Source organism: Oncorhynchus gorbuscha, linkage group LG13 (assembly GCF_021184085.1).
Source record: "Oncorhynchus gorbuscha isolate QuinsamMale2020 ecotype Even-year linkage group LG13, OgorEven_v1.0, whole genome shotgun sequence".
Lineage (NCBI taxonomy): Eukaryota > Metazoa > Chordata > Actinopteri > Salmoniformes > Salmonidae > Oncorhynchus > Oncorhynchus gorbuscha.
This window is the reverse complement of record NC_060185.1, coordinates 53,919,359-53,934,912: the sequence shown is the minus strand read 5'-3', so window position 1 is coordinate 53,934,912 and position 15,554 is coordinate 53,919,359. Positions and strand designations below refer to the sequence as shown.

General features: G+C 42.0%; 1 protein-coding gene across 1 annotated transcript; it reads right to left on the bottom strand.

Moving 5' to 3' along the window:
• Positions 1 to 1,697: 1,697 nt before the first annotated feature.
• Positions 1,698 to 14,738, bottom strand: zgc:162872 (BAR_ACAPs and ArfGap_ACAP domain-containing protein). The gene is made up of 22 exons (XM_046295014.1): positions 14,135 to 14,738; positions 13,881 to 13,938; positions 13,649 to 13,768; positions 13,443 to 13,496; positions 13,284 to 13,342; positions 12,537 to 12,720; positions 11,393 to 11,437; positions 11,109 to 11,204; positions 10,482 to 10,556; positions 10,293 to 10,396; positions 10,126 to 10,177; positions 9,897 to 9,997; positions 9,514 to 9,625; positions 9,088 to 9,284; positions 8,773 to 8,842; positions 8,451 to 8,545; positions 7,939 to 8,015; positions 7,660 to 7,814; positions 7,169 to 7,278; positions 5,928 to 6,038; positions 5,778 to 5,839; positions 1,698 to 3,724 (listed from the first exon to the last, which is right to left on the bottom strand). The coding sequence occupies exons 1-22, from the start codon at positions 14,185 to 14,187 to the stop codon at positions 3,555 to 3,557; spliced, it is 2,160 nt and encodes a 719-aa protein (XP_046150970.1). The 5' UTR covers positions 14,188 to 14,738; the 3' UTR covers positions 1,698 to 3,554.
• Positions 14,739 to 15,554: the final 816 nt, after the last annotated feature.

The window sequence follows — 15,554 nt, the reverse complement described above, 5'->3', positions numbered from 1 at the left end:
TGATGAGGTGGCGGATGGTCTCCTGAGGGATCTCGTCCCAGACCTGGACTAAAGCATCCGCCAACTCCTGGACAGTCTGTGGTGCAACGTGGCGTTGGTGGATGGAGCGAGACATGATGTCCCAGATGTGCTCAATTGGATTCAGGTCTGGGGAACGGGCGGGTCAGTCCATAGCATCAATGCCTTCCTCTTGCAGGAACTGCTGACACACTCCAGCCACATGAGGTCTAGCATTGTCTTGCATTAGGAGGAACCCAGGGCCAACCGAACCAGCATATGATCTCACAAGGGGTCTGAGGATCTCATCTCGGTACCTAATGGCAGTCAGGCTACCTCTGGCGAGCACATGGAGGGCTGTGCGGCCCCCCAAAGAAATGCCACCCCACACCATGACTGACCCACTGCCAAACCGGTCATGGTGGAGGATGTTGCAGGCAGCAGAACGTTCTCCACGGCGTCTCCATACTCTGTCACGTCTGTCACATGCTCAGTGTGAACCTGCTTTCATCTGTGAAGAGCACAGGGCGCAAGTGGTGAATTTGCAAATCTTGGTGTTCTCTGGCAAATGCCAAACGTCCTGCACGGTGTTGGGCTGTAAGCTCCCACCTGTGGACGTCGGGCCCTCATACCACCCTCATGGAGTCTGTTTCTGACCGTTTGAGCAGACACATGCATATTTGTGGCCTGCTGGAGGGCTCTGGCAGTGCTCCTCCTGCTCCTACTTGCACAAAGGCGGAGGTAGCGGTCCTGCTGCTGGGTTGTTGCCCTCCTACGGCCTCCTCGACGTCCTGATGTACTGGCCTGTCTTCTGGTAGCGCCTCCATGCTCTGGACACTACGCTGACAGACACAGCAAACCTTCTTGCCACAGCTCGCATTGATGTGCCATCCTGGATGAGCTGCACTACCTGTGCCACTTGTGTGGGTTGTAGACTCCGTCTCATGCTACCACTAGAGTGAAAGCACCGCCAGCATTCAAAAGTGACCAAAACATCAGCCAGGAAGCATAGGAACTGAGAAGTGGTCTGTGGTCACCACCTGCAAAACCACTCCTTTATTGGGGGTGTCTTGCTAATTGCCTATAATTTCAACCTGTTTTCTATTCCATTTGCACAACAGCATGTGACATTTATTGTCAATCAGTGTTGCTTCCTAAGTGGACAGTTTGATTTCGCAGAAGTGTGATTGACTTGGAGTTACACTGTGTTGTTTAAGTGTTCCCTATATTTTTTTGAGCAGTGTATTTTGTACCCCTCATTTAGTTCAGTGTTTCCTTTATTTACCTGTAAAATGGACAGGGGTATCTCTGGAGTCACAACCAAATGGAATATAAAGTTGTGTATAAAGTTCAGTATGACACAATTTCATGTGTACAACAGCTAAAGACCTGCATCACAATACTGAGAGCTTTGCTGTTTCTAAAATTATGTTGTTTTTTTGTGCCATTTTCACGTCTTTTTTGGGACCCACATACTACACAACGAGGATGAGGTAGTGATTTGCTGTTTGGGGTCAATTTCTATAAAAGGGGAAATCACAAAATATTTGTCTGGACCCTTCTATAACAATCCATTTACATACAAAATAGAGATTTGTTTGTAAAATATAACTTTTCCATTAAGGACTGTACTCATCATTTACTCATTATTTCAATCACATTTGGGACACTGTGCACCATAATCCAATAAAAACTCAAAACAGTATTGACACATTTTTATTATATCTGACTGTGCCACAGTAAAATCACATATAATAGGCCTATATTTAAGCAATAGGGCCCAAGGGGATGTGGAATGTTGGCCATATACCACAAACCCCCAAGATGCCTAATTGCCATTATAAACTGGTTACCAACACAAGTAGAACAGTAAACAAGTATTCTGCGTCATATTGTCTGATATACACACAGCTGAAATGCTGTTTCAGCCAATTATAATCCAGGACCCAAACTACCCACTTTATAATACATTCTAAATCCCTGCATTCTCGTTTTATAGTTTTGGTCCACTTATTTCCTCTGCAAACAAAAACATAATCTTTTATAAGGAGCCATTGCTTTCAATGGGATTGATCCAGACTCAAATTGAAAGATTAACTGGGGTGTAATCATTAGTACACACTGTACAAAAATGTTTCACAATAGAAAATGTTCTGCAATGAAAATGAGAGTTCTTATTGAACAGATTTGGGTAGGTCCCTCCCTGTTTCGTCCTGTTTGGCTCCTAGTGAATACACCCCGGTTGTCCTACACACCCCGGTGGTCCTTCTGTAGCTCAGTTGGTAGAGCATGGCGCTTGTAACGCCAGGGTAGTGGGTTCGATCCCCGGGACCACCCATACATAGAATGTATGCACACATGACTGTAAGTCGCTTTGGATAAAAGCGTCTGCTAAATGGCATATATTATATTATTATTATATTACCCCACATTCAGCAAGAATCAACTGTTCCCTCAGATTACCTGTAAGTAGCAACAAGTATAGGCTATTGCATGTAGCAGTTCAGTCAGTAAGTGTAAGTCATCTAATAACATCTGAAATATTGGAGTTGCTAATAACAATACATAAATATAATACTTTAGTATTTCAATATGTAACCCTTTTATATTCCTTATTTATGTCCTTTTTGGTCATTACAGCAGACTGTGCAAACACAGTTCATATGCATCCATCCTATGAAACATCCATTCACAAGAATGGGAGCATTCATTCCTTGAGGGTTTAAGGGTCTACTGACCAGTATTCAAGACTGTAACATTTAATATTATAAGTTCTAAACAGGATTGAGATCCTGTTTGCTTCCTTGTAGCAGTAGACCTAGTAGTTTAAGTTTCATTTTTCTTTGTAAAATGTTCAGGTAACTTTTCTAATAACTTCAAAAGTGTGCCTCAAAACTGAAGCAAGTAAAAAAAAAATGTTTTTACTATGTTCAAGTCAGAATTTGATTTGTTATTTAACTGCTGAGGCACAATGACAACTTCTGTAGCTCAGTTGGTAGAGCATGGCGCTTGTAACGCCAGGGTAGTGGGTTCGATTCCCGGGACCACCCATACGTAGAATGTATGCACACATGACTGTAAGTCGCTTTGGATAAAAGCGTCTGCTAAATGGCAAATATTATTATTATTATTATATTACAACTGTCAGACACTGCAGCCCTGAAGGACCAGGAGGGTGCAACTTTACGGAATGTTTAGATATACTGTAAATGTTTTGTATATATTAGGTGTGAGTGTCTGTTATGTAGAACTGAGAGTCATGTCATTTCTACCTGCAACGATGTGAATGTTTCACCTCATTGAATTCACCCCTGGGTTCCCCATTCTTGACCTGAAAAGTGGTAATGACCCTTTTCCTTTATAATTCCCAACCCTAGGTCTCCTCCTCTTTATTTACATGGGAGAATCTCTATTGCATAATCCTTGCGTCCTCTCTCCTCACAACTCATTGGATGAGAATGCCAGAGGCCCCACCCGTCTGATCTTTTCCTCCAATGGGTTTTTAGAAAGAGGCAAGATGAGAGGACACGAGGAGTATTTTTCAATTGAGAGTCTCCCTATGTGTCTTCCTCCTCCTTCTCTGCCTTGTGCTGGTCATTCATCATCCTCTTGTCCTGTCCCTCCGCTTCTCCGCTTCTGCTGAACTGTCGACGGGTCAGTCTTTCTGGATCGTGAGAAGCCATATCACTGAAGTCACGGAAGATGTCTTGAAATGTCTCATCGTCACCTGGAAAGAAACACACAAGCATTTCAGCAACATTTTGTGTTTCGATTAAGGGTTGTTTAGTAGGGATGAAATGAAACAGAGTGAAACAGGCTGAACTATCTGTACTTGTTCAATAAGAACAAGCCATTTTAGTCTTCGTTGCAAAACGTTTTGCTATGGTGAGCCCTAATTAATTTAACCCAGCACAGCAAAATAGCATTGTAGGAGTTTCCACATTCAGCACGGACAGAGAAGTCTGGCTGATACCAAAACTCGAAGTCCTCCTGACTTCAGAGTCTAGGGAGGCTGTTAGATGCTGTCAGCACGATGCGTCAATAATGAAGGGGGCTGTGCTTTTACTGGTTTGTTCTCCTCTTCGTCTTTCTCTCTCAAACACCGTCATGGACAGCTTCACACAGCCCCGCCCTCTTCCTTTACAAATGTTAGATTTTCACATCCAAACGAGAGGTCTCAACGTTTGAGATAGCCAATCAAAGCGTGCTCTATTTCTGAGTGAATATTGCACCAACAAATGAATTCCTGTCCAGACCAGTGGGACACAGCTCTCCCTAGCTGTGTACCACGTGGGTGGCATCAGCCAAGCTACAGACAAATACCACAGAAGGTGAAAGAACAAAGTGTACTCACAAAGTTTAGATAAACATTGTTGGGTCGATTGGTCCACCTCAACTCTGGAAATCAATACGACTTGCAATTCCATGGGAATTGGACTATACGGATAGGGCTAAATTGAAATGTTTCTTACAGAAGAAATATGAAAAGCACATGCATAAGCATGGTAGCAATTCCAAGGGAACAGTTTGGAGATTATGGGAAAATTATTAGACCAAAATTGAGGACACAACAGTTCACCGCAGAACTGTTTTCTGTGCATTTTATACTGAACAAAAATAAAAACGCAACATGCAACAATTACAGTTCATATAAGAAAATCAGTCAATTGAAACAACCACTGGGGAGCCAGGCCCAGTCAATCAGAATGAGTTTTTCCACGCAAAACAGAAATACTCCTCAACACCCCTCTCAGACGATCCCACAAGTGAAGAAGTCAGATGTGGAGGTCCTGGGCTGGCATGGTTACACGTGGTCTGCGGTTGAGGCCAGTTCGACATACTGCCAAATTCTTTAAAACGATGTTGGAGGCAGCTTAGTGTAAAGAAATAAACATTTCATTCTCTGGCAACAGCTCTGGTTGACATTCCTTCAGTCAGCATGCGAGTTGTATCTCCCTCAAAACTTGCGGGAAAAAACAAAATTGCACATTTTAGAGTGGCCTTTTATTGTCCCCAGCACAATTACTGTTGTTGTTTATGCAATCCAAAAACGTCCCATTATAAATGGCAATCTGGGTCAGGAGGGCATAATTTTGAAAACTTGTTCTATTGCCAACATGACAAGCTAAGTTATAAAATACAATTTTAAAAAGGAGTCATAAAGGAGTCATGCGTGCATTTAGGTGCATGTTCTGCCACAAATTTTCTTCACAATAGACAAACATTGGCTCATTCTGTTTATAACAACCTAGGGTATGAAGCCATGTCATCTTGTAACTCTACATCAACATAGTGATCATAAACGTTGACACTGTATATGCCCATGAGTTTTATGGAACTGTGAAGTACACATTTGGATTCACAGGTGTTTGGCTTGCTTGTATGACATCACAGCGGTATTTATTATAATACTCAACGTCTCATCTTTCAAAAATACACTTAAAATACCTCTTAATTAACAGCATTCCCCTCACTCAGACAAAAAAAACATTTGCAAAAGTTGCCCAATTAGTGGGAAGGATGGGGGCAACTTCTTGTCACGTGTGGTGCTCAAGGTCAGAAAAGTTGACAGGTCAAAACCCATACAGAGCTGTGAAGTGGAGGCCCTGAGCTCTGATGTCATGTATAGCATGTTACTGGGCAGCCACTGCGTTCCAATTTAGGCTCTTCTCAGTTAACATATCTTCCATTTTCAACCCGTATGTATACAGGTTTCTCACAGGCGAGAAACAAATAAAAGGTATCAGCATTTTATTAAACATCAACATAGTGAATGTTACCCATAGATCCAAAGAATCCCTCTGAGTCTCTCATCTCTTCATTCATGCGAGCCATTCGTAGTCTGGAAAACAGTCCCCAAAAAATACAGGCCATTAACAAACTACCACAAAGCTTCTACTTTTCCTGCATTTCAGAGTGGATTTACTTACAGGGTAACAATATCGGCATGTGCTGTCTCTATGGCAATGGCGAGTGGGTCCTGCCCCCTCTCGTCAACTGCATACTGATTGGCTCCCTTTTTTAGAAGTAGACACACTTGCCTGTGAGAAACATGATACACACGTTATTAATTTGCACCCACCAAACAGATTTTAACCAATCATAGACTGATATACTATAGCCCAAGACATCAGTGGTTCTCAAAGTGGTACTGCAAGGGGTCAGCAACCAAATTATTTTAAAAAATAAGAAAAGGGGCCAGATACTTGGTTAGTCCGATCATGCACTGCAGAAATCATAGTAAAACTCTTTGCATGCTTTTTTATTGAATTCTCAAGTAGGAGGTGTGTTCTGATTATGACCCCAAAAACTTAAGATAACCCCTGGCCTGACCTGGAAGTACTTCTCCTACTGCTATATGTAGACCAAGGACTTTACACTGACCATAAACTCTGGGTCCTAGTTACAGGCACTGTTCCAATAGCATACCAGTTAAAACGAAGCTACGTTTTGGGCATGCATAGTGTAGATATTGTAAAATAGCCAGCCATAGTCTATGGTGTTGCTCATCCCTGCTCTATATACTGTATTCCCTGACTGTGTTATGGTTGGACGATGTTATCGCCCCTATTGGCCAAAGTGAAACAGATTTATGTGTGTCTTTGTGACACATGCCATGATGGAGCAAAGTGTCAGTCAAATGGGCCGTCTCACAGTAGTGAGTTATAAATAGAAGCAAAGTCTACCGTCTTTAGAACTGGATAATAATCGCTTTAGGACTATTTGCCTCCTCCTCTCTTAATATTGTTTGTTCTATCGCTCTCATAAAGCTGTGATTGAGAATAGCCTACGCCTAGGTCCTATAGACTACGACTTTCATTCGTGTTCCTCTTTAAAGCGTCAACCTTCTTAGGCTATTTGAATATTTGGGATATAGGCTACTGTATATCATTCTAACTTGTCTTAAAGCTTTTATGATAGGCCTAGTAGGAGGATAGGTTATTGGCCATGGAGGGTCAAGTGGTTTTCTGACCCACACAGATCATTTATTTCCAACGGTCTTGACATTCAGGCTACCTAGCTGTCAATTATCGTCAATAGATGATACTATAGTAATATTGCCCAACCCTAGACTGTGTGAAAGCATTGGTGTGAATTAAACAGAACTCTATTCAACACCATACATATACTGTATATGTAACTGATGTATCTCTATGGGTGTGACCCTCACCCTGTGTGGCCCCAGGTGGCTGCAGTGTGAAGGGCACCTTGGCCGCGCTGGTCACGGTAGTTTACATTGGCTCCATTCTGCAGTAGAAACTCACAGGCCGATAGGGAGCCCTGCAGACAGACAGAAAATGTAAGACAAGTGCACACCCCATGTTTAAAAATACACATAAAACAAACTACCTAGTCAGGATAAACTTAGGGGCCTACCATGCTAAAATAGAAATATAACCCAATCTATGTCTAACAGACTTAGCAATATTACATTGTCGTGATGTTGCAGATAAGCATGATGCATCACGATGCACTCAAGAATATCACAGAATAGCTGCACATCTGCATTGGTGCACTTCAATAGCGTCAATGTGATAACTGCAAAACCGAAACAGCAGAGAAGTTTAGCCCTGGGATTGAATGTCCTTAGCAGCTTGATATTGCTGATTACGTTGTGCATCACTGACTGTACCTTTAAGTAATGTCCATGGCGCTACTCACCCCAAAAGTTGAGCCAATGAGAGCAGTGCGTCCCTCCTCCTCAGCGTGGCTCCAGTTCACCTCTGCACCCTGCGCCAACGCTGATGCCATGGTGACCAGGTCCCCTTGGAAAGCAGCCTGGTACAACTGGCGCCCTGCATTCTCCCTCCCAATCTCTACAGTAACAATAATAGCGTCATTGAAAGAGGACTGGACTGAGAGGAAATTTAGGAGTAGGACACAGAGACACACAAACAACATCAAACCCCTGCAGAGCTGAGTAGTACGATAGGGACCTACGTGTTTCAGGCAAGCTGGCATCCTTCACAAATCTTTTCTCCACATATTTCTCTTTGATCCATGTCTCTTTCTCTGGGCTGAAAGAGAGAGAGAATAACTGTTAAAGCAGGGGACTGTGCAGGGAGTTATTTTAGTAGTTTTGTTTCTAATCGAACATTGTAAAGCCCTATGTGAAGTCTTTTGAAACCTACTCCAGTGTTCACTCTTAGAAAAAAATAGTTCCATGTAGAACCCTGTGGAAAGGGTTCTACCTAGAACCCAAAAGGGTTCTTCAAAGGGTTCTCCCATGGGGACAGCCAAAGAACCCTTTTAGGTTCTAGATGGAACCTTTCTAAGAGTTCAGCTCATTCAGTGTAGCTGTTTTATAATCAATGCCTTTCAATTGATGGAGTAAGTCTCTTTCAATCGGAACAGACTAATATAAGGGGTTTTATTTTAGTCCAAAATAGCGAAGTAATGGGAATATAAGGGGTTTGACAGTGTTGCCAAAGAAACGGTTGCGAAATGCTTACCGAGGGCTGCCAGCACTAGGCTTTACTCTGCCCTCTGCTGCACACCTGGACTCATATATCCCATTGATGACATCATTACCCAGACCACACAGCAGCTGCAGAGTAGAACAGAGCAGAAGAGTTAAGAAACTAACCTCATACTTAGGGGCCCTTCGTTTTTTCCTGACCATGAGCTCTGACCAGTAAAACTCTTGGCCCTAGGTATAGCCAGCTGGTCATGCAGTCAGGAAAATCTCAGGGCTACTACTCATAATTGTAATATTGTATCTTGAGCTACTCAACTTTAATTTGTAACATGTATGTGAGACTTCTGCTACAGTACCTTCAGCTGTTCGGGATCCCAGGAGTCTAGGGTGAGAGATCGCACTTTGGAGAGATGGACCCCGAGGCTCCTGTTAAAAAAACACAACACAACAGAAACATAGTGGTCAGTAACACCGGTCTTGGGAAGTTCCAGGGGGACTGACAGGACTTCCAGCCTAGCACTAACACACCTGATTCAACGAATCAAGGTATGTGTGAGACCTTGATCTGTAAAATGAGGTGTGAAAGTGCTGGACTGGAACAAAAGCCTGCACGCCCTGTAGTCCTGTCAGTCCCCCAGTACTATAAACACCACACACTAGCAAGGCAGTACCTGTGGATGCCGGAGCACTCGATGCACATGGTGATACCCAGGTTGATGCTGGCCCAGCGTGGCTCCTCCTCACTGCAGTCGCAGCAGCGGTGGTTCCCCGGACTTTGGAGGGCCACAACCAACGCTGCAGGCCTTTGAGGAGGCTGTCCTGGCTGGGGGTCTGAGGCGCTCTGGAGGGGAAGAGGGCTTTCTTTGGGCTGGGCACACAGAGAGGCATAGTTAGAATGTATTTACCTAGATATTCCTTAATAAGTCAATAGGACACTGACGGTATGCTGTTTTGTTTAGTTAAATGTGACTTTGTTTGTGTTTTCTTTGGCCAATTTTTATTTTATACAAAAATCTAAGTGCTCGACAATTGTAGTTAAATATTGTAGCATGGAAAATCTGTTAATGTGTCTGTAAGCTTGTCTGAGTTGTAAATACCTGAGGCTGCTGGGACTCCACTCTCTCGCGGTAGGCCATGTCTATGCTCCCTTGAACGGCACTGATCCAAGCCTGCTTCAGCTCCTCTGAGTCAGCCTGGAGGGCACAGCATCTGGGCAGAGGAAGACAGACAGGTCAATGAGGGATAACTTGGACTTGAGCTCTGCTTTAATGCAATGCGTCACATGCAAAATATAACTAAAATATTTCCACTGTATCTGAAATCAGCTGCGAAGATTGCACTGTTAAATCTTCAATGACTTGAGTTTTTATTATGTCACAGATAAAGCCTCACGGAGATACATTTAAACAACATTTGGTGGAAAACTTCAGAAAAAATGTAAATAGAACAAAAAATATAGAAATTAAAACTGCTTAGCTACTTTTTAACAGAAACCAGCTCAAAACTGAAGCGGCGGTCAATGCTGTCCAGAGACTTCACCGCACACAGCCTGAGGTCATCAAACAGCGAAACAGGCTCCTCCTACAGGAAGATAACTGTCAATCACAACTATTCAAGGACACAAAAATGTCTGTAATAAAATTCTGCAGTACAACTATAATAAATGATTGCGCAAAAGACCAAATAAATACATAAATAAACTGTCCTACCTTATGTGACTTTGTGTACACCAATTGGTTGTCTTTAATGGAAAACCAGCATCTACAGCAAGATTTGAGATTTAGTGACGTGTTGAATACAGGGGAGTAATTAACTGCCATTGTGTGACATAAGTTGTAAGGTATCACAGTAAAGAATTTGTGTTACTCTTGCTCACCTCTTCCATGTCTTGTTCTTTCTCCGAGATCTTTTGAAGAGGTAGCCCTGTATGGTTTCCCCACCATCAGGACAGGAACTTAGTATGGGCTCCCCTGAGGCATCCTGGACACAAACACACACATTTGTGTTAGTTAAGTGATAATCCTTCAGTAACTGTGAGCATCTGGCATCTGATGATAAGACTCACTCTCTGCTGGACCAGTAGGTGGGTATTCTCCAGGTCCTTTCTTTTAGCTGTACATTCAGTCGAGAGCTGGGCGAGCTGTCAAGAGGCATATTATCAGAAATCTCAATGAACCAGTAGACAATGATATTGGCAGCCGCATTCTGGACTATATACTCCCTGAGTGGCAAGCACAAGCCCAGATAGGGCTCAACCAGTGCCAGAGCACCTGCCCTTTTGACCTCCTCTGTAAAAATGTCCTCCTCGCTCAGAATTTTTTAATGACTTTTTAAATGGTATTTTTAGTCTCTTTTCAATGTTTAATTTTAAATGTAACACATTTCACATTAAACTAGCTAATTTAATTAACTCTTGGGAAAAATCCCCCCTCCTCACCCTCCAGTTTAAAGAGCGCACGTCTGACTTCTGTATGCAATCAGTGGCCACTGACACAGAACGGAGATACTGTCCTTTTTTGTTGTTGTTGAGAACCTGAATATTTGTTTATTTTTTTTACAGTCAAGCCAGGTACTTTGAGCTACAGAGTTTTTCCTGGTCAGGTCGCGTGGTCAGTAAAAACTCCTGTCCCTAGTTATAGTGACTTTCCCTCAACTAACAATCACATCGTCTAGTCTGTCACTGTCGTCTCACCTGTGCGGCCATGGACTTCATAGTGGGCTCCAAGTCTCTCAGCAAGTCAAAGCCTTGGTGGAAGAAGGTATACTGGGCATGGAAGTAGGAGAACACCTGAAGCAAACAATATAGGAATGACTGATCAACCAATTCTACATCTACATCTGACATGCCCACTCTCCAATGTTCTTCACAATTCACGTTTGAATTATTTATTGTCATTCATTACACTGAGTTAACCTGGGTATTTAACTACGTTTGCATTTAAGATCACCCACTACAGCTTAGCAACTGGGACTCACAGAATTTAGGATGTCCAGCTTCTGCTGGGCCTTGAAGTTATTCAGCTGCAAGAAGAGCAATGGATAAAAGGACAAATTAACAAAAACAATGCAAGCCACAATCTAAAAATCTGTTGAACTTCACAAAATGAATTTCAAAGCATTGAACGTATTAATATGACCTCACCAATCGCCAAAGAAACCTAAATGAATGCCGTAACTCCGTTAACTCTGGGTTCTGTTTATTAGGCACCAAACAGAAGAACATGGACTGAAACAAGGAGGGACTTCCTTCACTTATCCAATAAGAAACACTCATATTTTGTTTTCTGTTGCATTTATGATTACTTTAATTCCACCTTAATGAACACGATCCCAGGCCTCATCCTTGTCATTAATAGCCATCCTAAAATGCATGTTTGCTAATATCTAGCCATGTCATGGGTTGTCTGGTTATGCGCCGGCCTGTTCATGATGACATACAGTATCTGTTCCTGCTCTGTTAGACGTACCTAAACGTGTTCTCTCACCTGCTTACTCAAACCTTAAACAAATAAACCCCTCCCTCTGTTCCAGGATGTCTTTGCCAGTGAGTCCTTTGTCGTCTGAGTTCTCTGCTAAATAGTCTCTGCTGGGAATGCTCTACTTCAGCAGCCATCATCTGCTCTCTGAGGAATCACACATTCGTTCCATTTCCAATCTGGCCCTCATACCATCATCGTAACCTAATCATCTCCCTTCATTCCCTCTCCTCCCCCCTGTAACTATTCCCTAAGTCATTGCTGTAAATGAGAATGTGTTCTTGGGTAAACTTACCTGCTAAAATAAAGGTAAAATAAAAAAGAAATCACAGCTGAGTGTACTTTACACTATGAGCAGAATGAAAATAATCATCTAAGTAAGAATTACCTGAGTGCTACTCACTCCGCTAACAATTCATATCCTGTGTAAACATCCCTAATTCCAAGTAGGGTTGCAAAATTCCAGAAAATGTCTCCAAAGTTCGCAGGTATTTTCAGAATTCGGGGCTGGAGACTTTTAACACCTTTCCGAAATTTTGCAACCCTAATTAGTACCTCCTCAAACTAAATTCGACTATAACTAGCAGTTTATTTCCCAATTGTATGTATTGATCTGTGGTTATGCATCTGGCTATTGCATTTACCTGCAAGCAGTAATCAAGGGCAAAGTGCTGGTGACATTTGCGTGTGGCCAACAGAAGATGGCTGGCGCGCTCTGCATCGGTGACTTTGTGGCGGTATATCTGGGCATTTTTCACCGCCGCCGTCTCCAGATCCTCCCCAATCCGCACAAACTCCTTCCTAGTCTCTCCTAGCTGTGGTATGAACCTAAATGACAAAGACATAAAGGACAGTGATTATGATGCAGTTATAATGCATTGTAAAACTTGTCATGAGCATGTATGACCCCCGTACACTGTCTTATAATTATCTCTTCTTCTTTTGTCACATACACCTGTTAGGTACACCTGTTAGGTGTAGTGAAATGTGTTGTTTTACAGGGTCAGCCATAGTAGTATGGTGCCCCTGTAACAAATGAGGTTTAAGTGCCTTGCTCAAGGGCATCGAGAGATTTTTCATCTTGTCGGCTCAAGTATTTGAACCAGCAGTTACTGGCCCAACGCTCTTACCGCTAGGTTACCCTAATGATAATGATCCTGACTAGATTCCAGACATTTTGTGTAAGTTGAAATATCGAGAGACCTAAGCCTTGTTATAAGACATTATTAAGGCTCATGCTTATAACAAGTTATAAGTGCACCTGTGTGTGTGTGTGTGTGTGTGTGTGTGTGTGTGTGTGTGTGTGTGTGTGTGTGTGTGTGTGTGTGTGTGTGTGTGTGTGTGTGTGTGTGTGTGTGTGTGTGTGTGTGTGTGTGTGTAAGGCAACATACTGTGTGAGAAGGTTTGACAGCTGCTGATTGATAGCTCTTTGCGTCTGGTCAAACAGCACCTAAAGACAGGAGAGAACCACTAGGAGAGTAAAACCTGCGCTGACTAAAGCACATAACAAGTGGACAACAATCATCCGTCTCAAGTGGAACTCAACTCACAGTATGAAAGTTGATCATCTCCTGTAGTCCTTGAATGAACTGACTCATGCAGTTCTATGAGGACAGAAGAGTAGAATGCAACAGACATCAATTTAGTGATAATAAAACAGAACCAAATTCCAATTTTAGCCTCATGATTTGTGTCCCTTATAATTGCCCCAAGCCCTTCTTTCCTACATTTTAACCCTCTCCCTGTTCATACATACCATGATGACGCTGTCACGTTTGTGATACGTGGAGAACTCGGCCAGTCCGGCGAGGAAATGCTGATTTGCTGTGTTGTATGCTTGCCCTGATTCAACCATCTTGCCACAGAGCTTCATCACCTGCATCAGGAGGTATACACACACAGATATTTATGACTTACAATTGACATCACTGCAGAAGCAAAATCATCATGCTGCTTGCTACATTTTCAGAGCACAAAGAACCTTGCACCTTTTCCACTTGACTCTGCAGCTCTGCAACATCAGTTTGACACTTATCCAGGGTAAGCCTGAGCAAAACCAATAAAAACAGATTATTCCCCAGTCTCCAGAAAGTCACCATCAGAGCTATGAAATGCACCATATTGTCATAGTGTTATATTGTTTAAAATCATCCAGACCAGTGTTGTGACAGGTAGAGGAGCAAGGAGTTTTTCCTTAACACCTGAGCAGGAAAAACTCCAAGCCCTAGTGAAGGTTACCAACCTAAATGCAGGTGAGTCCTGGATGCATTCTTCATAGTCCAAGAATGAATCCATTTTGGCTGCGATTTCTCTTCAGTAGAACGGTAGCTGGCTAATAGCTTTGACAAAATTATTCAATGCAATGGGGAGACCTAGATAGCATTAAGCTAGCTAATACCGTTAAGCTAGCTATGTTTATAAACTGTCTATGCTATTCATGATACAGATTTAAAGTCACTGCTTGCATCACTAACAGTGACAATAACATAACCAGTTGCTACAATTATAAAGAATAAAACAAAATGTAATTGACATGTTCAGTAGCTAGTGCATTAGCGGCATGCCTATCATTAGCCTTCGAGTAAAGGATAGCCTAAAGCTAGCCAGCTAGGTGTCCTTCCTTGAAAGACGATCGATGAGATGTGAAAAAATGTCATTCGTTTTTCTGAACACGAGCGGCAATGCCCGCTTACAACAAGTTATGGACTGCATGAGCGTGTAACAGCTCAACAGATTTTTAGATATGTCTAACTAACTATAAATACTAGTCTCAAACAGCTGTCTCCGCATACATGCAAGATGTTGCCAATCGCTTTTTGTAAATATCCGATGATGACTATATTTCTGCTAGCGGCACTAACGATGACGTCACGTTCATATGATAATGAGGAAACCTTCAAAGTAAAAGCCCCTATTTCAAAACATTGCAAGGTGGATAAATCATTCTAAAGATAATACATTTGAATTAATGCCGATTTTTATTGTGCTTCTTAGCAAATGCAAGAAGGAATTTATGGAAAATATATGTTTTTAAAAACATTTTCAGACCACTGTTGAAAAATACTAATTTTAGACTGGCATATATTGGTGTTATAATGAAAAAATTATTATTTGTGACAGTTTCAAAGTGGAGTTGGAAGTACTCATTAGAGTTTATAGAATCTATATATGGTGTCATTTCATAGGGTACTGAATCATATGGAGTGTTGCTAGCCTTTTACTCCACCCATTGCATTGGCCACAATGAAAATCACTGTATATGCATTACATATAGGCTTACATAGAAAAAACGGTTGTTTGTGCGGATGTAAAAGTGGGGTTGAGAGTACTCATTAGAGTTTGTAGAATCTATATATAGTGTCATTTCATGGGGCACTGAATAATAATACAGAGTGTTATGCTGGCCTTTTACTACACAATGAAAATCACTGTATATGCATTACATATTGGCTTAAAGAAAATTGTATTTTATTTGTGGCGATGTAAAAGTGGGGTTGGGAGTACTCAGTAGGGTCCATAGAATCTACAGCACCAGTCAAAAGTTTGGACACACGTACTCATTCAAAGGTTTTTCTTTATTTTGACTATTTCCTACATTGTAGAATAATAGTGAAGACATTAACACTATGAAATAACACATATGGAATCATGTAGTAACCAAA

What these genes read in the sequence shown, in the direction of transcription:
- zgc:162872 (XM_046295014.1), bottom strand. Translation starts at nt 14,187, where the DNA reads ATGGATTCATTCTTGGACTATGAAGAATGCATCCAGGACTCACCTGCA. An exon ending in AGATGATCAACTTTCATACT is followed by an intron (nt 13,343 to 13,442) that starts GTGAGTTGAGTT and finishes TCCTGTCTTTAG; the next exon opens with GTGCTGTTTGACCAGACGCA. An exon ending in GAGCTGGTTTCTGTTAAAAA is followed by an intron (nt 9,626 to 9,896) that starts GTAGCTAAGCAG and finishes TCCTCTGCCCAG; the next exon opens with ATGCTGTGCCCTCCAGGCTG.